Source organism: Pelodiscus sinensis, chromosome W, assembly GCF_052426305.1.
Source record: "Pelodiscus sinensis isolate ZL-2025 chromosome W, ASM5242630v1, whole genome shotgun sequence".
In the NCBI taxonomy this organism is placed as follows: Eukaryota; Metazoa; Chordata; order Testudines; family Trionychidae; genus Pelodiscus; species Pelodiscus sinensis.
Window position 1 is genome coordinate 12,753,084 of NC_143084.1, and position 25,280 is coordinate 12,778,363.

Genomic DNA, 25,280 nt, shown 5'->3' on the forward strand with positions numbered 1-25,280 from the left:
GCCGGAGGCTTGTCCGGAGCTTCTGCTTGGGGAGGCTAAGACCCGGGCTAGGTTGCCTTCAGCTGCCTTCCTGGAGGTTGGTCAAGGCTTCCCTGCCCGGGCTACTGAGGCCTGGCCAAGTGCGCCAGCAGAACCACCCATGGACCCAGAGGATGGGCCCGACCTGGTGGACCGGCTGGACCCCCGATGGGTACTGGAACGCCAGGCCGGATGAGCGTGCGGGACACTGCAAAGCTCCAACCCCTTGACCCCTGGATTGGGCCCGCCGGACGCTGCGGGGATGACGGCGCCTCGACTCCCTGATGGACCTGCTGGAGCTACAGGTACCTGGGAAGGGGGAGACAAGAAGTGGCCCTGGGGTAGCCCGGGCTGAGAGCAGCCCACAGCGAGAGCAGCCCACGGCCAGACCGGTTACAGACCGGGGCCCTGCTGAGCCAGTCGCAGTTGCACTGCTGCATTCAGGGCCCCTGGGCCGGGGCGCAGTGAGGTGGGTGGGCCTGCGTGCCCCCCCCGCCACCCCCTAACCGGGTGGTAGTCTCCCCCTCACCGCTGCTGCTGGTGACCTCCCGGGCCTGCTCCTGAATGAGGAACTTCTACAAACTGGTGTTTGGTTGCAGCCATGCCTTGCGTCAGGGCCTGGCTGCCATTGGCCACCCCGCCCGGAGTTAGAGCCTGGGTTTTGCTTGCTGTATTTGTTGACCGCCCTGCTCGAGGGCCAAACCTAATAGACAGTATTGATTGCCTGCCCTGCTCAAGAGCCCGGACTTACCTACGGTGCGTTTGGGACCGTCCATGCATCGGGCGGAAACTCTTAAAGGGACAGGACTAGAACGGTTTCCCTGCCCAGAACTGTATGAAAATAGACTGACAAGTGGTGGGCTTATTTCTCTGCGGCCTGGACCTGAAGCAAGGCCAGGCACGTGAACGATTACCTCTGGGCCCGACCTGAAGGAAGGCCGGGAAGAGACTCGCCCGCCTGGACTGTTTTAAGGCGCGGTAACGCAAGGAGGCAGGCACGTCTCCCAATGTGCTGGAGGCAGAGGAGCCGCCCCCTGAAGGCCCACCGGCCTATCACAAACCCCCCCGGAAGGGGGAAAAGCTCAGGCTGTTGTGGACATTGCCGGAGGGCAGTGTCCTGAAAGGGATCTGGCCACCTGCCAGCAGTGCTAATTCCCCAACTCGACGGCAGGTGGCGCTGTGGCGAGGGGGAAGCCGCTACACATGGCTAACATAAAGCAAAGCTAAGCTGTGAGCAAGAGGCAGGCCCCTGCTCACAGAACTTGGCACGAACAGGGCTGAGAGTGCAAAACACGAATTGGTAATAGGCCCAGGTGTACACCAGTAATTGGTGCTAGGTACCAACTGTAAAACAGTCATTGGTACTGGTCATAAGTTGAAAGCACATTCCAAAAGGATGGTACCACCAGCTTGTTAAGAAAGACCTTGGTACCCACACTCCGCACAGCTACCGACCCAGGTTCAGGAAAGGGTCTAAACTGACAGCATAATGGGTAGAGATGTTCTAATCGAACCATGAGGTGCATGGTGGTGGGTGGTATCTAAGTTGCATCAGAGGGTGGTAACCGACACGTCAAGAGTGATATGTAACTTGTTTGTATCTGTGTATAAAGTGGTGTCCTGGAGGGGGCAGTCTTTGTCTAGCCGAGGGGACAGTGGGACCTCCCACTGATTGAGCTGAGTCCATTGTTATGGGTACATATGCGTAGCGGTTTGGTAGAGTCTACTGACCGCTATTACTGTACTTTGCCTAATAAACCTGGCCTGGCACCTTCACTCCTTATCTGATTTGTGGTCTTTGGGGGGCTCTCTCAGAGTCTGCTGTGTTGACTAATTGCGCAAGTCAACACGGCAGACATCACTGAGTACATACGCACTCAGCCTTCTGGTTATCAACAGAGCAGGAGACCACGACAGTAACTCCTGACCTACTACAAGGTGTATGTGTGTTGTGTGCGTGAGCGTCAGAAACTTTTTCCCATAGGGTCAACTGTGGAGATCCCTAGAGTGGCGCCACTATATCAGTGCATTTATAGCTCTGCTGACCATGCCCCTCCCTCGGTTCCTTCTTACCATCTGTGAGGGGGCCCCGCAACCACGCACTAAAGCCCCCGCAGCAAGTGCCCTATTCGGGCGGCGGGGAGCCGTGCACCGGCATTGTGCCGGGTGTACGCGCGCCGCGGACCAGCTGGCAGCCTCAGGCGTGGCGGCCCCGGCACGGACGCTGCAGGAGGGGCGGAGCTAGCCGGTGACGTCAGCATGACGTCTGTCACATTACCGAATTGGAGGGAAGCAGCCAGATTGCTGCTGCACCCCTAGGTGGGGGTGTTGGCCCCAGAAATTGGTATAAAAGGGAGCCATGTGGGGTATTGAATGGGAGCTTGTTGTTTTCTGATCTTATGTACGCTATTTATGTGAGTGTATAATGTCTGTGTGTAGGTAGGAATCTGTAATCTGTGTGGAAGCAGAATATTTCTCTGCATGTGATTAAGCATTGCTATGGACAGGCTGATTAGCCAGGCCCTGTAGGACAATGGCACTTGATGGGCCAAGGACACACCCAAAGAATGGGGGCTGTCACCTGAGAGCAGCCAGCAGGAAACACAGAGATTGGCCTCTGACCAGGTGACCGGCTGAGACCAGAAGAGGCCAGGAAGGAGTATAAAGAGGCCATGTGGTCGATGCCATTTTGTCTTCAGCTCAGCACTTCATCCCAGAGGCAGCATTGCAGGGATTGAAGGGCCCGAAAGACCTGTGGACCCATCCTGATCTTAGGATGTGCAATAAGAACTTTTAAACCAGCAGCTGCAACATCTCTGCTAGAGCCTGCATTGAGAACTGGGAGATTCGGTGCATGTAACGTACTGTACTTTAATAACCTTACTCTCATGCTTTTCTTTCTTGTAATAATAAACCTTTAGTTGTTAGATGCTAAAGGATTGGCCCAGCGTGATTTGTGGGTAAGGTCCAAAGGATAAATTGGCCAGAGATCTGTGGCTGGTTTCCTGGAACCGGACAGAACTTGTTCGGGGTAGGTGGGATTGGGTGCTAGGACCCCCCCACCTGTGTATGAGGTCTGGGGCACGGATATTGCTGGGGTGTCGGAGGGGTTTTGCTCGGGAGGCTTCAGGCAGGCAGCTGAAGCACTCTGTGGGACTGGTTTGTGGCCTATTTGGAGAGGTCACCAGTCTGGGGGCTGTAAGTAGCCCCGGATTTGAGCAATTCGCCCTGAGCGGACGCCCTCAGTTGTGCCCAGACACGGCCCGGTCCGTCACAACGTCCCCCTCCGGCGCCGGGCGTGGTGGGAGTTTTAAATGCCGCCCCTGAGCTGTGTAGGGGAGGGGGATGCGGCGGGAAGACAAACGCCAGAGATCGGAGCCTTCGACCCCAGAGGATGGGCGAGGGCACGAACACGCGGCCATGGAAGGCAGGACATTGCAGACACCCGTGGAGCAACGGGGTCCAGAAGGCCATCCGGAGCGACGAGCGGCTGGCCCGCAGAGGGCTGGGTAAGCCAGCAGCAGGGGAGGGGAGCCAGAACGGAGAAGTAGCAGCCCAGGGCGGGGTCATATAAGAACCCCGCAGATTGGCAGGTTTCGGCCGGACGTCCATGTCAGCTGGACCCAGACCAAAACCGGTCCATGTCCTTTAGGGCCCTGGGCTGGGGCCCGGGAGTGAGGGTGGGCCCGGGCCCCCCTCTCTACCCCTCTCCCTCTCCCGGAGTAGCTAAGAAGGAAACGCCTGAGAGAGTGACTAGGGGGTGTTTCGGACATGTGTAGCCGGGGATCGGCGAGAAAGGTACGTCACGGGGCGACAATAAGGGCACAGAACAAGAGGGCACCAGACTATTCCATCTGCACTCGGACGCCCCGAACTTACCCCGGAAGGGGTAAAGCCCAAGCTGTGTGGGCACTGTCGGAGGACAGCGACCCGAATAGAATAGCGCCGCCGCCGTCGGAGCCAATTCCCCAAAATCGACGACAGGCGACGCTGTAGGGGGAGTCGGAATCCCTACACCATCCATGGCGGTGTTGGAACTTTCTAGCTGTCTTCCCTAGGTAAGCTCCTAGTCCCTAGCACTCGACAGTTGATCATATCGTTTCTCTTAGCTGTGTTTTCTTGAAAGAATTCCTAGTAGGAGTGGGCAGCTGTCCACAAAGAGTTAGCCATCAGGGCTCCAGGGTATGCCTAATGCCCCGGGGTTTAAGTCGTGCACTGTGTGCAAACCACTTCTGCCCAACAGCGATCCACGTGATGCATGTCTTCGGTGCTTAGGAGAAGAACATCGCACCAAGAAGTGTAAAATCTGCAGGGGTTTTAAGCCCTGTGCAAGGAAAGATCAGGAATACCGGCTCCAACAACTCCTCATGGAAGCAGCACTGAGACCTCCTCAGATGGAGAAGATGGCACCAGGTGCAAGCTCGGTGCGCAGTGTTTCAGCCTCTGTACACGAGACTGCACCAAAGACAGGTGTCGCTAAAGACTCTCAGCACCGAAGCCCACCAGCACCAACGCCTGTGTCCCCGAGGCACTGATCAACCTTGCCAACACCGCGTGATTGTAAAGAGGGCAGAGGCAGATTGCCCCATAAGACATGACTTGGGCAAGACCTGGCACGGTGCAGGCAGTCCCCCCGTACGCGAGGCCCAGAACTTGCCATCGACTCTGGCCCCAGAAGCAGCACCGTCAAATCCAGCATGAGGCCTGTCACCAGGACATTGGAGTCGGGTGCACGTGCTGAACTCCCCATCGACGCCAGATACCTATGAGGCCACGCGAGACCTCATAGAAATATCAGCGACTGAGGCGTCTATGGAGTGGGACAAGCCTCCATCACTGTTGAGGCCACACCAGTCGAAGAGTAAGCTAGCAATGCTGCAGCACCCTCAATCCCTGGAGTGGCAGCAAGGCAGGTCAGTCTCCTCATCATTGGAAGGTTCACCACCTCCGGCCCAGCGCATCACATCCAGCACCGAAGAATTTGCCAGAATCCCCGGCACCGGGCACACGACAGGCGCGGAGACTTGTCATGGCTGGCACCGAGTATGCCCTGCCCCTCAGCGTTGAGGTCCCGCTCCTGGTCCTGGACCACGTTGAGGTCCAGAGGCAGACGGCACAGCTCCCTCCCAGCACTGTTCCAGGTCACCAAAGGCTTCCAGCCACATGGTACCGGCGTGCCATGGTCCTCGCTGTTGGAGTCTGAGTCCGACGTGGTGTTGGCGCATTCCCACGGAACCTGCAGTGACTGAAGGGGCCGTGACCCTCTGGCACTGTGGCAGACGCAGTGGCTGCCCCCCCCCCCCCCCCCCCCACACACACACACACACACATACTGGCCTTCTTGGACACCCTGGCCATGTTACCAGTCCCAGGGCATGCCCAGATCCTCCAGATCAGCAGTTTCTACCAGCTATCTATCTCAGTCTCCCAGCGACCGACAGGCAGTCGAGGGCACCCTCTGCCACAGTGTCACGACCCCCCCGGTGGGGATAGCCTGAGAAGAGAGGCCACGGACCAGGCCTCAGGTCAAGGGATACTGGCACAGACGGGGGAGAGGCGTGGGGCCAACATCACCCAGAGCCTTCAGTGGACCCACTGCTACCCCAGGCTGCTTCATCGTCCTCCCCGGATGAAGCAGTGGCAGCAACCTCCATGGCAGGCCCTCCTCCGGAGGACCACAGGGCATACCAAGAGCTTTTGCGCCAGGTGGCCCAGAACATGAACCTCCCTATGAAGGGGATACAAGAACTGGAGGGCCCAATGGTGTACATCTTATCACAGGAGGGTCCATCGGGGGTGGCCTTGCCAATCATAAAGACCACTCAATCTAATTACAACACCCTGTGGCAGACCCCCGCCTCCTTACCGCCCACGGCAAAAGGGGTGGAGAGGTACTTCGTCCCTTCCAAAGGGTACGAGTTCCTTTTCTCACACCCCCACCCCATCTCTCTTGTGGTGTCAGCCATCAATGAGAGGGAGCGGCAAGGCCAGCAAGCGCTGGCACCTGAAGCCAAGGAAGCAAAAAAGCTCAACCTCTTTGGCAGAAAGGTCTGTTTGGCAGGGGGCCTGCAGTTGAGGGTCACAAACCAACAGGCGATCTTCAGTTGGTACGCATTTAAATCTTGGGAGGCGCGCTCTAAACACAAAGAGCTCCTTCCCCCAGATGCACGGCAGGAGTTTGGAGCCTTAACGGATGAGGGATGTACCATAACCAGAACCTCCCTGCAGGTAGCCCTGGACTCTGTGGACTCAGCAGCAAGAATGCTTTTGACAGGGGTGGCCATGTGTAGGTCAGTGTGGTTACAAGCTTCAGGCCTACCTGCAGAGTTCCCAACAAACTTTGTAGGACCTCCTGCTTGAGGGCAGGAGCTTGTTTTTGCAGCAGATGGGCTCTAAGCTCCATTCGCTCAAGGATTCACGGGCAACTATGAAATCCTTGGGCATGCGTACCCCTGCTACCCAGAGGTGCCCTTTTAGGCCCCAGCCCCCTCCGCAGAGGTTCGCGCCTAGACAGAGTCAGGAGCAGCCACGTAGGAGCAACAGAAACAATAGGAGGAGACCCCCCAAATCAGCAACCTAACCAGGGGAATAACTCCTCCAGGGCCCAAGAAGGGCTTCTGAAGGTTTACCCGATGACTGGGCACTAGTTCCCATGGATCCTTCCTTTATTCTCAGCCAGGCTCTCCCACTTCTACCGTGCGTGGGCCAGCATTACTTGGAACCGTTGGGTCCTCTGCATGGTTGAGTGGTATGCTCCCTACAATTCTCCTCTTCTTCTCTCCCCCCCCCCCCCCCGTCCCTCTTCAGGGACCCCTTTCACAAGCATCTCCTATGACAGGCGGTCCAGTTGCTCCTCACGTTGGGGGCGATCCAAAAGGTTCCCCCAAGGGTAAGGGGGTTCTATTCCCATTATTTCCTAATCCCAATGGCGAAAGGGGGTCTGAGACCCATTCTAGACCTGAGAAACCTCAACTGCTACATGCAGAAAATGAAGTTCCGTATGGTCTCCTTAGCCACCATCGTCCCATGCCTGGATCCAGGCAACTGGTATGCTGCCCTCGCCATGAAGGATGCAGATTTTCACATATCAATCCTCCAGACCCACAGGCGCTACCTCAGAGTCACGGTGTTGAATGAACATTATCTGTTTGCAGTACTCCCCTTTGGCCTGTCCACTGCCCCCAAGTGTTTACCAAGTGCATGTTGGTGGTGGTGGCTTTCCTGCAGAAGAGGGGCGTTCAGGTGTTTTCCCTACCTGGACAACTGGCTACTGAAAGGGAACTCCCAGGAATAGCTCCTTACGCACGTAAAACTAACCCTAGAGCTGTTCAGGACTCTGGGCATCCTCCTCAACAAGGAGAAATCGGTGCTAGGTCCGGTGCAAAGAGTAGAGTTCATTGGGGTGACTCTAGACTTGATTTGGGGACGAGCCACCCTTCCAGAAGTCCGATCTCAGGTGATGAGGGATATGGTATTCTCCCTCACCCAGTGCCCCACCACAACAGTGAGGCTGTGCCTCAGTCTTTTGGGTCATATGGTGTCGTGCTGCCACGTGATCAGATATGCCCGGCTGCACCTCAGACCCCTTGAGGGGTGGGTGGCTCACCTCGGTCTACAGGTCAATGAGGGGCAGCTTGGGCATGGTAGTGTCCATCCCTCAAGGCGTGATATCCACCCTGAGATGGTGGTTGTACCCACTCAGTATGGGCGAAGGAGTGGCATTTGCCCCACTGACACTTGTAACAGATGCCTTGGACCTTGGGTTGGGAGCCCACTTGGGGAACCTAAGGACTGAGGGTGCGTGGTCCCCTGCAGACTTGGCTCTTCACATCAGAACACGCTTGCAGATGCCCTCAGCAGGACTTTCATGGTCCACGAGTGGTCCGTCAGAACAGACCTATTACGCTCAGTTTTCCGCAGGTGGGGGGGTGGGGTCTCCCTGTCTAGACCTATTTGCCACACAGGAGAACAAGAAGTGTAAAGATTTCTGCTCATTCCAGAATTGCAGTCCTGGCTCCATGGCGAACGCGTTTGCATTTCATTGGGGGAAGGGGGCAGCTATTATACACGTCCCCCGCTACACTGGTTCCTGCTCAAGGCACGCAGGAACAAAGCATGCCTAATCCTACTGGCGCCAGCGTGGCCATGTCAGCATTGGTTCTCCACCTGTCTCACCCTGTCAGTGGAGGCCCCGATAGCCCTTCCCTTGTACCTAGACCACCTTACGCAACACTGAGGCCTGGGTGTTTGAGACACCCGCACCTACACTCACTCCACCTTATGGTGTGGAAGCTAGATGGCTCAGTCTGTTAGAACTTCAATGCTCAACTCAGGTACAGGAGGTTCTCTTGGGAAGCAGGAAGCACTCCACCAGGGTAGCATACTTAGCCAAGTGGAGGAGGTTTTTCTCCTGGGGCACAGACCGGGATGTTTTTCCCCCAGGCGGGCACCCATTTTGCTGGTACTGGACTACCTGTTACACTTACGAACAGAAGGCCTGGCACCTGCCTCTGTTAAGGTCCACTTAGCGGCTGTGTCTGCTTTCCACCCCAGGTGCTCCCAACGTTCCCTGTTCGTTCACCCATTTTAGGAAGGGGCTGCATAGGTTGTATCCATATTTTCCATTTGTATCCACATGGGACATTAATTTGGTGCTCAATAAACTTATGGGACCCCCCCCTTTGAAACAATGGCTGAGTGTTCATTGCTTCACCTGTCCACTAAGTTGGCTTTCTTAGCGGCTATCGTGTCGGCGAGGAGGGTGTCTGAATTACAAGCTCTTTCCTCGGAATCCCTGTACACGGTGTTCTATAAGGACAAGTTTCAACTTAGGCCGCACCTGGCCTTACCAAAGGCGCTCTCCCAATTCCACCTTAGTCAAGACCTCTTCCTCCCAGTGTTTTACCTGAAATAACACTCAAATGCTAGACAAAGAGTGTTACGCACGTTGGGCGCAAGACATGTACTGCACGGGACCATTTAGGAAATTAACCCAGTTGTTCGTAGCAATAGTGGAGTGGATGAAAAGGGAGCCTGTCTCTGCACAGTGTATATCCTCTTGGATAGTTTGGTGCAGATGGGACACTCAACTAGGGCACCCGCCTCTACCACTGCATTCGTGGCGCAGGTCCCCCTCCTAGAGAGATGCAGGGTGGCCATGTGCTCCTCAATACGTCTTCACCGCACACTACGCCATTGATAGGTTCTCTAGGGAGGATTCAGCTGTCGGTAGGGCAGTGCTCCAGTCAGTGATTCCTAACTCCGACCCCACCTCCATGATGTAGCAGCTTAGGAGTCACTTGATTGGAATCAGTGTGAAGAAGCACTTGAAGAAGAAAAGGCAGTTACATGTTCTCATAACTGGTGTTCTTCGAGCTGTGCTGTTGACGTCCATTCCAATACCCACCCTCCTTCTACACTGTCGGAGTAGCCGGCAAGAAGGAACCGAGGGAAGGGGTAGGGTCGGCAGTGATGTATGTAAGTACCGATATAGCAGCGCCGTTCTAGGGGTCTCCACAGCCGACCCTAGGGAAGCTGCTAGGGGAAAAAGTTTCTGACGTTCATGCACACTGTCATAAATTGGAGCTGCTAAGGAAAGTCTGACTTACCTGAAGAGTGAGGAAAGTGTTAAGCAACTGAAGATACACCTACGGGGAGGGCGGAGTCAGGCAGTCAGCCAATAAAAATGCAGGTAGGAATTTCAAACTGGGAAAGGGGGGGGGGTTTCGCTCTGTCTCCTTTGTTTGAGATGAGAACAGTTTCTCCCAGGTACTGAGGGAGATGGGAGATGTTTCTCTCTCTCCAAGAACGGGCTTCTTGAAATGTGTAAGTAGGGAAGAGTTTAGATAGTCCGGCAGGGTTTATTGTTTTCCTTGTTTGGGGGTTTGGAAATCATGTCTGAGCTGGCTAATTGTTTTTCTCTTTTGTAACTAAGTATTACAGCCCAGGGCTTTCCCAGAGTATATATCAAACTGTGGCTATTTACCACCTAGCCAATTTACCATGCTTGCAACTGTAGTTTTGTTTTGATAAGTGTTTTTTTTATTTTAATTAACCGGTATTGGTTGATTGTTGTGTCCTTAGGATTAAGTGTCTAGTTACAAGGGTAGAGTCCATTGTTTGTGGATTCCCTCTGTTTTCTCAACCCAAAGCAAAACAGAGCTTGGGGGCAGGAGGAAGAGCCTTACCTTAGAGAGGGAGATTCCCAGGTGATTTCTCTCTGGAAAAGGTGGGGGTTTTTTGTTTGTTTTTGTTTTTTTTATTTTATATTTTCTTATAATCACTTGGGTGGTGGCAGCGTGAAACCAGTCTTGTCTTTTTTGGATCTCAGGGAGACTGAGATTGAATACGTTTGTCTCTGGGAATCAGAGAGACTAGATTTACAGTGTTTATTCTGCTAGCTGGCCCCCCCATCTCTGCACGTAGAGTGTCAAGTTGGGGAATTGAGCTGTGACACACGTGTATACCTGATTGTAATGGATGTGAACAACACATCTTGAAGAACACCAATTACGAAAATGGGTAACTGTCTTTTCCATACAGCAGGCATGTCAAACAAGCCCCTGGTGAGCCGCATGCAGCCCAATTGAAATTTTTTGCGGCCCACCACTACATTTTTATAAAAGAATAAAGTGCGGCCTACTGGCCGCTCAGAGCACGTGGCCAAGTGCAGATCACAGCCGGACGACCGGCTGCTCTGCACACGGCACCGCAGCAACTGCTCACGGCCGGCCGGGTCACTCTGTGCTGGGCACTCCATCACGTGCTCACGGCCCGGGCTGCTCTGCACATGCATCAAGCAGCTGCTCACAGCTGGCCGCTGTGCTCACACTGCCCCAGCACCTGAGGAAGAAATGTGTGGCAGCGGCTCCGGGACCCAGGCATTAGGTTAAGGGGGCCTGGGGGGTGCCTGGCTCTGGGGGAGGGGGGAGGCATTAGGTTAGAGGAGGGGGATTGGATTAGAACAGGGGTATGGGAGTGCCTGGCTCTGGGGGAAGAGGAGGGGAATATTTTATTTATTTATTCCCAAATAAAATCACAAAATGTATATTAATTTTATATCAAGAAATGTCAATTTTTTGCAGTTGCATGAATATTATATGTTTATGCAAAATCTCAAACTTACAAAGTATCTGAAATTTTCACAGAAGCCTGTTCTAGTTGATTAACCACGGTCTATACTTGTTTTTATTTCAACAAAACAAGTTAGGTATCTTAAATACCTTAAATTTATATTTAAATTAAAATTATTTTATATGGGTAAATAACAATTTTACAGATCAAATTATTGTATTATAGTAAAACAAGACCTGAAAAATTATAAAATATACCTAAAACAATCTATAATAAATTATTATGAATTTCCGATAGAAGTACAGTTTCTTTGGTGGCCCTGAAAGCCATCAGTTTTCGCTTGTGTGGCCCTCAGTAGACTTTGAGTTTGACATGCCTGCCATACAGCCTTGTTCCTACCAGGGTTGTAAATTTTTCTTTTCGGTATGGCAACCTGTAAAATGTGCTGGTGGATTTTGTCATCTGCTTTCCAGAGCTTAAGTCAAATCCTTTTTAGGCTATGTGATTAATCCCACTTACTTCAATGGGACTTTTGTGTAAATAAGGTGAGCAGGCTTTAGCCTTCTACATTGCACCAGTGTGTATCATTACATTTATTAATCTAAATGTGGGTTATTGCTGATTATGTACTATATGTATTGTATGACTTGTGAACTAATCTTTGTACTTTTGGATAATTTAAGCACTATACCAAAATGCACAGGCACTCTTTTTTAACCTGTGTATTTATATAATTTTAACATAAGCTTTAATAACATTTTTGTTATTGTGAAAATGCAAATAGAGTGTAAATCAGAATAGAACAGTCATCTGCCACCTGATGCACTATTCAGTGTTTTATATTATGTTCTGTTTTTTCCTCCCCCCAACCCCAGGAACCTTGTTTCTGACAAACAGGACTCCTTAGCACAATGTGCAGACTACAGGAATAGTTTACCATCACAAGAAGCCATGCTGTGTTCAGGACCTTTAGCCATAATACAGGGATGGACATCAAAGTATGTATTTAGACATTATATTTGTGTTCACTGTTCAGCCCAGTGGTCTGTTTCTGCTTCACATACAGTCAACTGAATTGTCTGGGGTTAACTTCTGTTGTGCTATCTAGTTTCAATGTGACTAAATGCTTGAGTTACTTAGTTATTTTCAGAAATATCAGTGGGTTGGAGTTCTCCTCTGTCAATCAAATTCATACGGAGTTTGTTTAAACTTTTTACCTTTGTAACCTTGTATCTGGTTAGCTCAGGGACTATTTGGGTAGTAGGAAGGTGGCTGCACACTATGCTTAATAATTCTACTTTTTATGATTCTTCTTTACCTGTTGGTGCAGTGTTTCTCATTTATGTTTATAGAGTATCACTTTGTTTATTTAAATTGGATTTCTTACATTTTGATTTTATGACTGACTTATTGGACTATCACCCCAAAAGTGACTTGGTCTACAAGCTTCAATTTTGGCTTACTCAATTGTCCTTAGTTGACTTATTCATTGGACTCTTCAAATGTTTTAGGGACGATTGGATGGGTAATTAGTTACTTGCTGCATATTTTTAACTACTGATGATATCACCAGGGAATAGCAAGAGCCAGTGGAGGTTTCCCTAGATAGTTCAGTAGCTCATCTTCACCTGCCACTTGCATCCCTGGCTTCTAATTTATATACTCCTTCATAGCCTACTTGGATTTTATTTTACTAATTTTTATGCCCAAATGAGAGAGGCTATACTTGACTTTTTTTTTTTTTTTTTTTTTTACGGAAAGAAGAAAAATTGGATTTAAAAAAGAAAGAATGGAAATAATAGTTTGAATCTATTCTGTCAAAAAATGCAGATGAAAAATTAGTTAAGGGTTTGTAAAGATGTTTTCATTACTTCAAAAAGTAAATGTATTAGAACATTATAGTTAACTTAAAAAAAAAAAAGATTGTCCAGCTTTTTACAAAGACTATTTATAAAACTAGCTTTCATTTACTTTCTTGGCTTTCACATGTTTTTGGGTAAGGATTAAGGAGTGTTCTGAAGGGTTATATAAACATACAGAAGACAACTCCTACCCTGAAGAGCTTATAACATTCAAGAGAAAAAACAGGTGAGGGGAAGCTGCACAAGAGCAAAGTGGGATCAGGATGATGCTAGGAACTTATTGTGGTAGTTAAATTTTGTTCATTTGGTTACGTGTTTGATTTTGTAATATAAATGAAACTGTGCAAACTGAGCTTTGCTGTGGTGGAGGGGAGTGGTACACACTCCGGACTGAAGCGGGCAAAAGGAAGAGGTTATAGGGGTGGAGAGGAGAGCGAGCGGTAATTGAGGTTGTGGTGAAGAACCCCAGTGGGCAAGGGACAGTGGGGCTAGGCACCTGAGAGGTTTCAGTGGTAGAAGAGGGATAGGTGACAAGGAAGAAGTGATCAATGCAATATAGTAAAATCCAGAGCCAGTGTTTTCAAGTTGAGTGAATGGTTTCTGGAGGCTCCTATTGATTATTGCTCCTTAGGTGGAAAGGCTGAAGGGAATGGGGGACCACTGAGCCTAGTGCCCTGGTGGGTCGTCTGGGTCTTGTGCCAATGTAGAGGTTCTAAGACAGGGGTGGGCAAAAGGGCCTCCGCGGGCTGGTTCTGGCCCATGGACACCCTGCCACTCCCCCGCCCCCCCGGTCAATCCAGGTCTGGGGACGGGGGAGCATACAAAGTCTTCTCCCCTGCCAGGGGCGCGCAGCGCTTAGTCAACCACCGGGGTTGACTTTAAACACTGCACTCCCCTTGCAGGGCAGGGAGAGAGGGGCTTTGTGCTTCCACCCGCCCCCAGGCCCTGGTTGGCCTGGGGGTGGGGGGAAGCGCACAGAGTATCCTCCAGCCCTGCCTCCACCCTGCAAGGGGAGAGCAGTGCTTAGAGTCAACAAACAGGGTTTGTTGCGCGCCCCTGGCAAGGGAGAAGACTTTGCATGCTCCCCTGTCCCCAGACCCTGATTGACCTGGGGGCAGGGGGGAGCGCACAAAGTCTTCCTCCCGCCACCAGGGGCATGGGCACCTTGAGGTAACCGCCAGCTGTTCATAACAGCTAGTGGTTCTCTTGTGGAGGGGCAAAAACTTCACGCACCCCCATCCCCAGGCCAGTCAGGGTCTGTGGGTGGGGGAAGAACGGAAGTGTCCTGGCCCCACCCCTTCTGCCCGAGTCTCCGCCCTTTCCGGGGTGGCCCAGGGCCACTTCAAAAATTTCTGCATCTCCTCCTCCTCCCCCCCGCCCCCCCATCTAAAATTATTGCCCACCCCTGTTCTAAGAGCTTTGTCTAACAGGAGTGCAGATGACTTTTATAGGCACTGCTACCTTTGACAGTAGAGGTCCAAACTGGAAAAGTACTAAATACCCTTGATATGTGAAAGACTAGAATAAGGGCTTTTTGCATTGTGGGAATTTTATTCTAATTAATCTCTGACCTTGTACCATATTTGGTTTATAGTTCAGGAAGGCAAGCTGCAAGACTATTCTCCATGCCTCACTTAGTACAACAAGAAACAACACTGGCTTACCTGGAGAATCAGATAGCAGCAGCACTTACGTTACAGTCCAGTTACGAATACCACCATTGGCTCCTTATCTATGCACGGTACCTAGTTAATGAAGGTGAGCTATGGTATGCAATGCTATTTCTTTTCAGAACTCCTGAATTCTCATTATTATGTACTATTCTCAGTGTCCTTTTGTTTGACACCTCTGTGGTTATTAACAGGGCTCGACAAACCACAGCGAAATCCACTTGCCAGCCCCGCACTGCGCATGCGCGCACCGCCGGTGAATGGGGCAACTGGCTGAAATCTACTCGCCATGGGCGAGTAGATAAATAGATTTATCGAGCCTTGGTTATTAAACTGGAGGCTCTTTCACTTGTATGCTGAATATAAACAGTGTATTGTGAAGAGAAGTCTAATCTCTGGATTTAAAGTATAGAAATACACATTGCTTAATAGTCAAATAATCTGCCAAGATCTATATACTGTCTCTAATAGCAGCGGCTGCTGGATGCTGCAAAGGAAGGTGCAACACTTCCATAAAGCATGCAATATTTAACACTGCACCACGAGGAAGAACTAGAAATAAATTAATAGGTGATCACATTTTGTCTTGAAGCAGAGGAATTCCTCACCTTTTGACTTTTATCATGGCTAATATAGCTGCAGAACTTCTACTTTTATTCATGTAAATGTCTAAACTTTAATAAAAAATTCTGTTACATTGAATAGATTAATAGTATGCAGCAGCATTACCTAGATTATTTTTGTTTGAGCAAAAAAAAGGGGATGGGGTATAAATTTCCATAGAATACTAGGACTGGAAGGGACCTCAACAGGTCATGGAGTCCAGTCCCCTGCCCTCATAGCAGGACCAAGTACTGTCTAGACCATCCCTGATAGACATTTATCTAACCTACTCTTAAATATCTCCAGAGATATTTCCAAAGATAATAGCTAGAGGCTCAGATACCTCCTCTATCAGCTCCTTGAGTATTCTAGGATGCATTTCATCAGGCCCTGGTGACTTGCAGGCATCTAACTTTTCTAGGTGATTTTTAACTTGTTCTTTTTTTATTTTATCTTCTAGACCTACCCCCTTCCCACTAGCATTCACTATGTTAGGCATTCCTTGAGACTTCTCGGTGAAGACCGAAACAAAGAAGTCATTGAGCATCTCTGCCATTTCCAAGTTTCCTGTTACTGTTTCTCCCTCCTCACTGACCAGTGGGCCTACCCTCTCCTTGGTCTTCCTCTTGCTTCTAATGTATTTATAAAAAGTCGTCTTGTTTCCCTTTCTTCCTGTAGCTAGTTTGAGCTCATTTTGTGCCTTTGCCTTTCTAATCTTGCCCCTGCATTCCTGTGTTGTTTGTCTATATTCATCCTTTGTAATTTGTCCTACTTTCCATTTTTTTATAGGACTCCTTTTTTATTTTTAGATCATGCAAGATCTCGTGGTTAAGCCAAGGCGGTCTTTTGTCGTATTTTCTATCTTTCCGACGCAGTGGAATAGCTTGCTTTTGGGCCCTTAATATAATGTCCCTTTGAAAAACTGCCAACTCTCCTCAGTTGTTTTTCCCTCAGTCCTGATTCCCATGGGACCTTACCTATCAGCTCACCCTTGTTTTTTTAACCCCTTTTAGCCTAGCCCAGAGACTCTCAACACTTCCGTCTCCTGTGTCCATCTCCACCTCACTCCAAGTGTGTTCATTTTTAACGTATAAGGCAACACCTCCTCCCTTTTTCCCCTGTCTATCCTTCCTGAGCAAGCTGTACCCTTCCATACAAACATTCCAATCGTGTATTATCCCACCAAGTTTCTGTGATGCCAACAGTGTCAGAATTGTACTTATTTATTAGCACTTCCAGTTCTTCCTGCTTATTACCCATACTTCTCGCATTTGTATATAGGCATCTAAGATACTGATTTGACCTTGTCTCCCAGTTTTGCCCTGATCCTCCTTTCTCTCTGCCATTATAGCCCACGCTCCCTCCCATTTCCGACCCAGGTCTCCATGTTCTCCGCTTACCCGTGGGCTTTGCTCACCTGTCCCTGTCGAACCTAGTTTAAAGCCCTCCTCACTAGGTTAGCCAGTCTGTGTCCAAATAGGGTCTTCCCCCTCCTCAAAAGGTGAACCCAATCTCTGCCCAGCATTCCTTCATAGAATAGCATCCCGTGGTCGAGGAAACCAAAGCCCTCCTGGTGACACCATCTTTGCAGCCAGGCATTCACCTCCAGGATGCACCTGTCTCTGCCCGGGCCCCTACCTTCGACAGGGAGAACTGAAGAGAATACCACCTGCGCTCCAAGGGTATGTCTACACTACAAAGTTAGTTCAAACTAACGGACATTAGTTCGAACTAACATTCATAGGCGCTACACTAGCGCTCCGTTAGTTCGAATTAAATTCGAACTAGCGGAGTGCTTAGTTCGAACCAGGAAAACCTCATTTTACGAGGATTAAGCCTAGTTCGAACTTACTAGTTCAAATTAAGGGCTGTGTAGCCCCTTAATTCGAACTAGTGGGAGGCTAGCCCTTCCCAGGTTTCCCTGGTGGCCACTCTGGCCAACACCAGGGAAACTCATCTGCCCCCCTCCCGGCCCCGGACCCTTTAAAGGGGCACGGGCTGGCTACGGTGCCCGTGCCAGGTGCAAGCCTGCCAGCACCCAGCCAGCAGACCCTGCACCTGGCACGGATCGAGCCAGCCACCCGATGCCCCCAGCCCTCCCCCTCTTCCCGGGACCAGGCTGGTGGCTCTCGGGAGCTTGCCCAGGACCGCAAGAGGCGGGCACCCGCCTGGGCTAGTGCAGACATTGTGGACCTTGTCCACGACCTCTGCACTAGGCACAGGAAAGTGGCCAGCTAGGGCAGGAGAGCTGCCAGCCTGGCCACCCAGGAGCAGGTGTGCATGAAAATCAAGGTGGTCCACTGAGACCCCCGACCCTGAGCTTACAATGGCCATACTGGGTGAGACCAAAGGTCCATCTAGCCCAGTAGCCTGTCTGCCGACAGCGGCCAACCCTAGGGACCCTGAAGGGGATGGACCGAAGACAGTGACCAAGCCATTTGTCTCGTGCCATCCATCTCCAGCCTTCCACAAACTTTGGGCAGGGACACCACTCCTACCCCCTGGCTAATAGCACTCCATGGACCCAACCTCCATGACTTGATCTCACTTCCCTTTAAACTCTGTTCTAGTTCTAGCCTTCACAGCCTCCTGCAGCAAGGAGTTCCACAGGTTGACTATTTGCTTTGTGAAGAAGAACTTTCTCTTACTAGTTTGAAGCCTGCTACCCATTCCTTTCCTTTGGTGTCCTCTAGTCCTTCTTTATGGGAACTAATGAAGAACTTTTCTGTGTGCACCCTCTCCACCCCACTCATGCTTTTAGAGCCCTCTATCCTGTCCCCCCTCCGTCTCCTCTTTTCTAAGCTGAGAAGTCCCAGTCTCTTTAGCCTCTCTTCATATGGGACCTGTTCCCAACCCCTGATCATTTTAGTTGCCCTCCCCTCTCCCAGCCTCTCTCTTCCCCTCTCCCACCTCCTTTTCCCAGTCTCCCCCAGTTTTGTTCAATAAAGACAGATTCCATATTGGAAGACACGTTATCTTTATTTTGTACATCAAGAAGAGGGGCTAGGGAAGGGTAAGTGGAAGGAGGTGAGGGAGGAATGGGGTACGCGCCCCTGATGGGGAGGACTGGGCTGGCTCTGCGGGCTTTTGGGGTGGAAGCTCTCCTGCAGCCCCCCAATTGCCCCCTCTCCCCAGATGGCAGCCTGCGGCAAGTGCAGCCAGTCTGATGGCCGAGTGCTGTGATGTGCCCAGTGTGGGTACTCCGGGCACTCCAAGCCAGGACTGCTTTGCAAGCGGGGCACCCCTGAGAACTGTCTGGCCGGGGTGGGGGTCGGGACCCTTTAAGCACAGCCCTCGGCTAACCTGACACAGCATCTCCACGCTCTATGTTCTCCTCTGATGCCCTGCCGGCACTGCTTCTGGCCATCCTTAAGCCTGGTTCAGGGTCCACTTAATGTGGACATGCTAGTTCGAATTAGCAAAACGCCAATTCGAACTAGTTTTTTAGTCTGGATCTGTTAGTTTGAATTAGCTTAGTTCGAATTAACTAATTCGAACGAAGTTAGTTCGAATTAACGTTGTAGTGTAGACGTACCCCAAACTCCTTCACCCGTACTCCCAGAGCCCTGTAGTCACTCTTGATCCACTCAGTGTCACACCTCGCAGTATCATTAGTGCCCACATGGATGAGTAGCATGGGGTAGTAGTAAGAGGGCCGGATAATCCTCGACAATGTTGTTCATTTCCAAGTTTTTAGTTTTATTTTTGAATATCATCTTTTGCTATACAGTTTGAACCTCCTGTAATTCGGGACTCCTTGGTCCAGCATCATCCATTGTCTGGCAGGACCACAGATGTTCCAGGACCAAAGAGTCCCGGTGGAGGGCTGGTGGCTTGGCTCCCTGCTGCTGTGCTGCCCAGCACGCCACAACAAGGCATCCAGGCACAACCCAGCAGGGCCAGGAGCTTGGCGCTCTGCAGTGGGGGCTGCCTGGTGGGGTCAGGAGCTTGGTGGCGGGGCCACGGCTCAGGGAGCCCGTAGCAGGGGAGCCAGATATGACTTCCTCGGTCCGGCAAAATCCCTCACCTAGGACCAGTCAGGTTCTGAGTGTGCCAGATGAGGGAGGTCCAATTTGTATTATTAAATAAGGATAACCAATTGGCCTTCTCTGTCCTTTTCAGATTTTATAACTCTCTAGCATATCTTCATGTGTCTGCTTTACAAATTAAATGGTACTCGTTATTTTAATCTCTCCTAAATGGGACTTTCTCCTCACCTACATAACCATTTTACATATGGAAAAACTGTCAGATGAAGTGGTTCGCCTATAGCCACATGCTGAATTACTGGCAGAATCAAATTCCGGAGTTCTTGTGTGGTTTTGTCAGCCCCTCCTTACTCAAATTTAATATTTGATTCTTGATCTGTCCATAATGACACTTACTTTTCTAAGACAGGGGTGGCCAACCCATTCTGGGCAAAGAGCCAAGATAGCAGTGGATCCAGTGCGAAGAGCTGGGACAAAGTTGTCGAGTGCCCCCCGCCCCCCCCAAATAAAAAGGACTGCCCCTTTTGCCCCTTTAAAAGGAGGCCCCAGTCGCGTTTGGTTGAACGAACACACACACACACACACACACACACACACACACACACACACACACACACACACACAAAAGCTCTGCCTCTTTAAGAAACAGCATTTAAACGCGTTTTGCGTCTTTTTGGCTACAGCAGGCTCCTGCCGCCATCTTTATTTCTGCAGCTTTCATGGCCGCGCTGGACGGCTCCCCTGCCCAAGTCAGCACAGGGAGCTGGGAGGAGAGGGCCGTTTTTGGCACCACGGGGGCGGCTTTCCAGCTGCGGGGGGGCTTCACAAGCCACACCCGGGGTGGGAAGAGCCGCATGCGGCTCGCGAGCCTCTGGTTGGCCATGGCTGTTCTAAGACATTAAAACTAACTGGCAAATTGAAAGATATGCACTACATTAAATCTACTCTAAACATTGTTTTGGTATCAGTGCTTTATGCCACTGCACTGTTCACTCATTCTTTCAAAATAATAAATGCTGAAAGATATAGGCCCTTGTATTGATCTTATTTATTCTTGCATAGATTCCTAACCAATTTTTTAACTCTCAAGACTTTACGCCTCATGCCAAATTACCGCAAGTGTGCTTGCAAATGATTTTTTTTTTTAATTGGGCTTCTGCTCTTTTTGCTGCTTTCTGATGTAAAGTTGGCTTGAAAAGTTTGTGTGTGGTTTTAAAGTGTTAGTCTTGGTTTTTTAAATCTTATAAATATAAATAATGTTGAATCTGGTCTCTTAGTTTTGCTGAAGGATCTCTTAGTTAAGATCTGGAAGCATGATTACTGCAAACACTCTTGACCTGAATGCAACAGGCAGGGATGTTGAGTCCTTGATCAATTACATGCTTTTTCCAAGTATAGAGAAGTACAGATAACTTTTTTGAAGCTTAGAATAAATCCACTAGTCAGTCTTTGTACACTATTTTAATGTTTCAAAAACTTCTTCTGGTTAGGGAGGAATAATTTACAGAAATCATATTTGTTTGCCCTTATGTTTTTGTCTAGATACTTGTAACAATCTTAACTTGCATGCTTTTTATATTGTGTAGTGGGTGTTTATGAATGCTATTTTATTTCTGATCATGCTCAGGGTTTGAATATCGCCTGCGAGAATTATGCAACGATTTATTGGGTCCAGTCCATTACTCAGCTGGAAGTCAGTGGGAATCAACAGTCGCGGTGAATGCTGGTTTTTGTTTTTTAAATAAAGTAGGGGAGATACTCCTTTTGTGTATGAACTAGATACTTTAGCTGAATGTACTTTACATTACGTCTCAGTTTCTTTTGGTAACATTTAAAAGAACCCTGTTAAAGTGGAGAACCCAAAATTTGATCTATCCTTAAGTGTCAGTGTTGTTGTTTTAAAAGTTCACTACTAAGGCTTTCTTGTAATTGTCCTAGTAGGGTTCTATATTCTTTTTAAAAGAGATTTTTTGCTTAACTTTAAATGCTGTTTCTAAAACTGCCAACATGGTGCTGATTCACAAAGAAGTAAGTAAATTGAATGAGCCAAGCCTTGTCCAGACACTGTTTTTTAAGGAAGATCTGTAACTTTTAAACTGTTGGAAAGGTTGATAGCCACTTGAAGTATTCTTCAAATTGCATAGCTAGCAAGCAAGCAACCCCCAAAGACCACTGTGGAACCCCTTCAATTGATACCTAATCCATCCTTTCCATTAACTAAATAGTAACTGCCTTTATTGTATCTGGCACTGTCTACAAATACTTAGCATCAAAGTGCAGATAATGGAATTGTTATCTAACATACCTATTAGATGGAATAGGTTGCACCTTCAGTGCTCTCCATTCAGCAGGTATGTACCTTTAAAAGGGCTTTATGTCAAAGGAATATGTGCTCTTCAAAGAACACTTCCACAGTCTATCACCATGTGGAAGCAGCAACAGGAACATTTAATATGTGCTCCCAATGTTTTTATTATTTAGATTTCAATAGTAATAACAGGGAGGCGACACCAAATAAACAGCTCTAATATAGAGAGAGACCACACTGTATCAAGTGCCTACATAAATAATACAAAATAAATTGGAGGATTTTTGACATTTTTGTGCAGGGTTTACGAAAGAGAGAGCTACTGAAAGAACTGCTTCCTGTCATCGGACAGAATCTCCGTTTCCAGAGACTTTTCACGGAATATCAAGAGCAGCTAGACATCTTGAGAAACAAATCGTCTTTTCCCTGAAGGACCTGGTCTAAGGGAAACTGCTGAACAGCATTAGCCAGAGACAGAAGAGAAGAGAGCCCAGCCAGAATGGGATACTCCTGAAAGGGGCAGTACCAGAATGGCCCCACATGTTTCATGAGTGATAAAATTTAGTTTCTCAAGAAGCTCACAAAGACTCATATGGAAACGAGTGGCGGAGCTGTTTTCCAAGTGGAATTTGAACATTAAAGCTGTGGCCTGTGTTCCTATAGAAGGTTGTAGATCTGTACTTCTAGGGGGTCTTTTTGGGTCTGAAACTTGTGATACCAAGGAGATTAGCTGAGAACGGTTTGGGGGATTTTTTTGGATGTTCCGTGAAAAGCACAGTACTCCAGAATACACTGAGCAGCATATCAACCCTGTTCAGGGGTTTTTGCCTGAGGATTAATCAAGGCTCAACACTATAGTGAATTAGATGAACAAGCCATATAAGAAGAAATTTCATAAAATAGTAAGGCATTATGCAGCCAAAAGACCCAAACCTGTAAATATAAGAGGCTGTTCTAATGCAAGAACTATTTTTGTACTAGAATTTGCTAACTTGTAAATAAAATTCCATATTGGCCAATAATCAGGATTTCCCTACAAGTTACCTTGTAGAAAATTTTAAACTCTAATTATGACAGCTGCATTGCTAAATGATTGTACCAAAATTAGCCTGTTGTCATCTGGCTTTAATTTTTAACTGTTTGTAAAGGAGAGATGTTTGAGGGTGGGGGGGAATCAAAGGGGGTGGCTCTTTTTGTATGTACAAAAATAAATGAACACAGCATTGGATTAAAAAAAGTGATCTTGCTCTGTATAATCATGTGCTTCTTGTAGCAGCATTAAACAGTAATACAGGCTTGAATCATGTTGAACATGCATAGAAATCAATATTGAACAAAGTGGGTCTTTGCCCACGAAAGCTTATGCTCCAATAAATCTGTTAGTCTATAAGGTGCCACAGGACTTCTCGTTCTTGCAGATTCAGACTAACACAGCTAGCCCCCTGATACTTGAATATTGAACTAATGCTCTCGAGTGAATCTTTTCTCTCTAAGTGCCAGAGTAGTTTGTTAGCACTGATTTTTACTGTAGAGATCTAGAACTTTTTTTGTAACTACTACTACCTCAGGTAGTGTCCCTATAGGTACTCTACTTGAGGTGTGCATGTGCACCTTCAATTGGAAGTTTTCAGTGGCAATATCTATGTTGCACATGCAACATATGCATCCTTGTGTCCCATACCAAGGATATATGAGCAAGATATTACAGATTCTAAGAAGGAAGTACGCTCTTCGTCTTCCACGGCCTTGTACATTGTTAGGCCATCAGTACAATTTGGAACAGTGAATCCAGCCTTTGGTACCTCACACATCCATGTCTGGGACTCACCAGGTCACTGTGTTGGTTCACCCAATAGTGCAAGAGTTCACATTCTCCAAGGTAGCCCTGCTTATTTCTGAGGAGTTTGTCTTCTCTGAGTTCAAGACTCCTGGTACCACAACCAATTGTATCCCAACTTCTACTTTTCTCCAGGACCACCTGCCTCCCCAGTACTTGACACCTTCTGAAAGATGGCTGATTCCTCCTCCTCCTCCCACACTCCACCAGACTAGGGAAGGGAGTTCTTCAGGCTCCCAGATTTCTGTACAGGGTTCTGCTGACCGTCTACCCACTTTTGCTCTTGCTCTGCACACGCCTCTTAGCATTTCATCTTAGTAGTTTAGTTGGTGGTTAAAGTTTTCACAGTTCATTGTTCTTTATCTAACAGTTGATCATCGTTAGTAATTAAGTGCAGTACTTAGTGCCGTTTTAGGCACAGGACTTGTTTTGCATCCCCAGTGCATCCGGTGGGGCATGCCTGGGCCCCAAGGCTTCAAGCCCTGCGAGAAGTGCCAGAAGCCTATCCCCTGTGGGGACCCCGTAGAATCAGAGCTGGAAGACACCTTAGAAGGCCATCAAATCCAGCCCCCTGCTCTAGGCAGGACCAATCCCAACTAAATCAACCCGAGACTTAAACACCTCCTAGAGATGGAGACTCCACTACTTCCCTAGGTAACCCATTCCAGTGCTTCACCACTCTCCTAGGGAAATAGTTTTTCCTAATATCCAACCTGGACCTCTCCCACCACAACTTGAGACCATTGCTCCTTGTTCTGCCATCTGTCACTACTGAGAACAGCCTCTCTCCAGCCTCTGTGGAACCTCCCTTCAGGAAGTTGCAGGCTGCTCTCAAATCCCCCCTCACTCTTCACTTCTGCAGACTAAACAGACCCAAGTCCCTCAGCCTCGCCTCATAAGTCATATGCTCCAGCCCCCTAATCATTTTGGTTGCCCTCCGCTGGACCCTCTCCAATGCGTCCACATCCTTTTTGTAGTGGGGGGCCCAGAACTGGACACAGTACTCCAGATGTGGCCTCACCAGAGCCGAATAAAGGGGAATAATCACATCTCTGGATCTGCTGGAAATGCTCCTCCTAATGCACCCTAATATGCCATTAGCCTTCTTGGCTACAAGGGCACAATGTTGACTCATATCCAGCTTCTCATCCACTGTAACCCCCAGGTCCTTTTCTGCAGAACTACTACTTAGCTGGTTGGTCCCCAGCCTATAACAATGCTTGGGATTCTTCCATCCCAAGCGCAGGACTCTGCACTTGTCCTTGTTGAACCTCATCAGATTTCTTGTGGCCCAGTCCTCCAATTTGTCTAAGTCACTCGGGACCCTATCTCTGCCCTCCAGCGTATCTACCTCTCCCCCCAGCTTAGTGTCATCCGCAAACTTGCTGAGGGTGCAATCCATCCCCTCATCCAGGTCATTAATAAAGATATTGAACAACACTGGTCCTAGAACTGAACCTTGGGGCACTCCGCTTTAAACCAACTGCCATCCGGACACCGAGCCCTTGATCACTACCCGCTGGGCCTGGCCTTCTATCCATCTTACCGTCCATTTATCCAATCCACATTCCCTTAACTTGCTGGCAAGAATATTGTGGGAGACCGTATCAAAAGCCTTGCTAAAGTCAAGCTATATAACATCCACTGAGCCAGTTACCTCATCATAGAAGCTAATCAGATTGGTCAGGCATGACTTGCCCTATGTGAATCCATGCTGACTATTCCTGATCACTTTCCTCTCTTCCAAGTGCCTCAAAATGGATTCCTTAAGGAATCACTTCCATGATTTTTCCAGGATCTGAGGTAAGACTGACCGGCCTATAGATCCCTGGATTGTCCTTCTTCCCTTTTTTGCCTTTTCCAATCATCCGGGATTTCTCCCGATCTCCACGACTTTTCAAAGGTAACGGCCAAAGGCTC

The 25,280-nt window shown here is 49.0% G+C and overlaps 1 protein-coding gene across 3 annotated transcripts in view; it reads left to right on the forward strand.

The window, feature by feature from the left end:
• Nucleotides 1–24,303, forward strand: part of LOC102449237 (protein HIRA-like) — a 185,581-nt gene extending 161,278 nt beyond the window's left edge. The window contains exons 22-25 of one of the 3 annotated variants that reach the window (XM_075918057.2): nucleotides 11,967–12,089; nucleotides 14,548–14,711; nucleotides 20,843–20,931; nucleotides 21,825–24,303. In XM_075918057.2, the coding sequence (XP_075774172.1) occupies nucleotides 11,967–12,089; nucleotides 14,548–14,711; nucleotides 20,843–20,931; nucleotides 21,825–21,953 (505 nt within the window). In that variant the 3' untranslated portion in view covers nucleotides 21,954–24,303. Of the gene's footprint in view, nucleotides 1–11,966; nucleotides 12,090–13,092; nucleotides 14,527–14,547; nucleotides 14,712–20,842; nucleotides 20,932–21,824 lie in introns of those variants that run through there. The other 2 variants (XM_075918058.2, XM_089775121.1) reach the window with 2 other exon arrangements.
• Nucleotides 24,304–25,280: the final 977 nt, after the last annotated feature.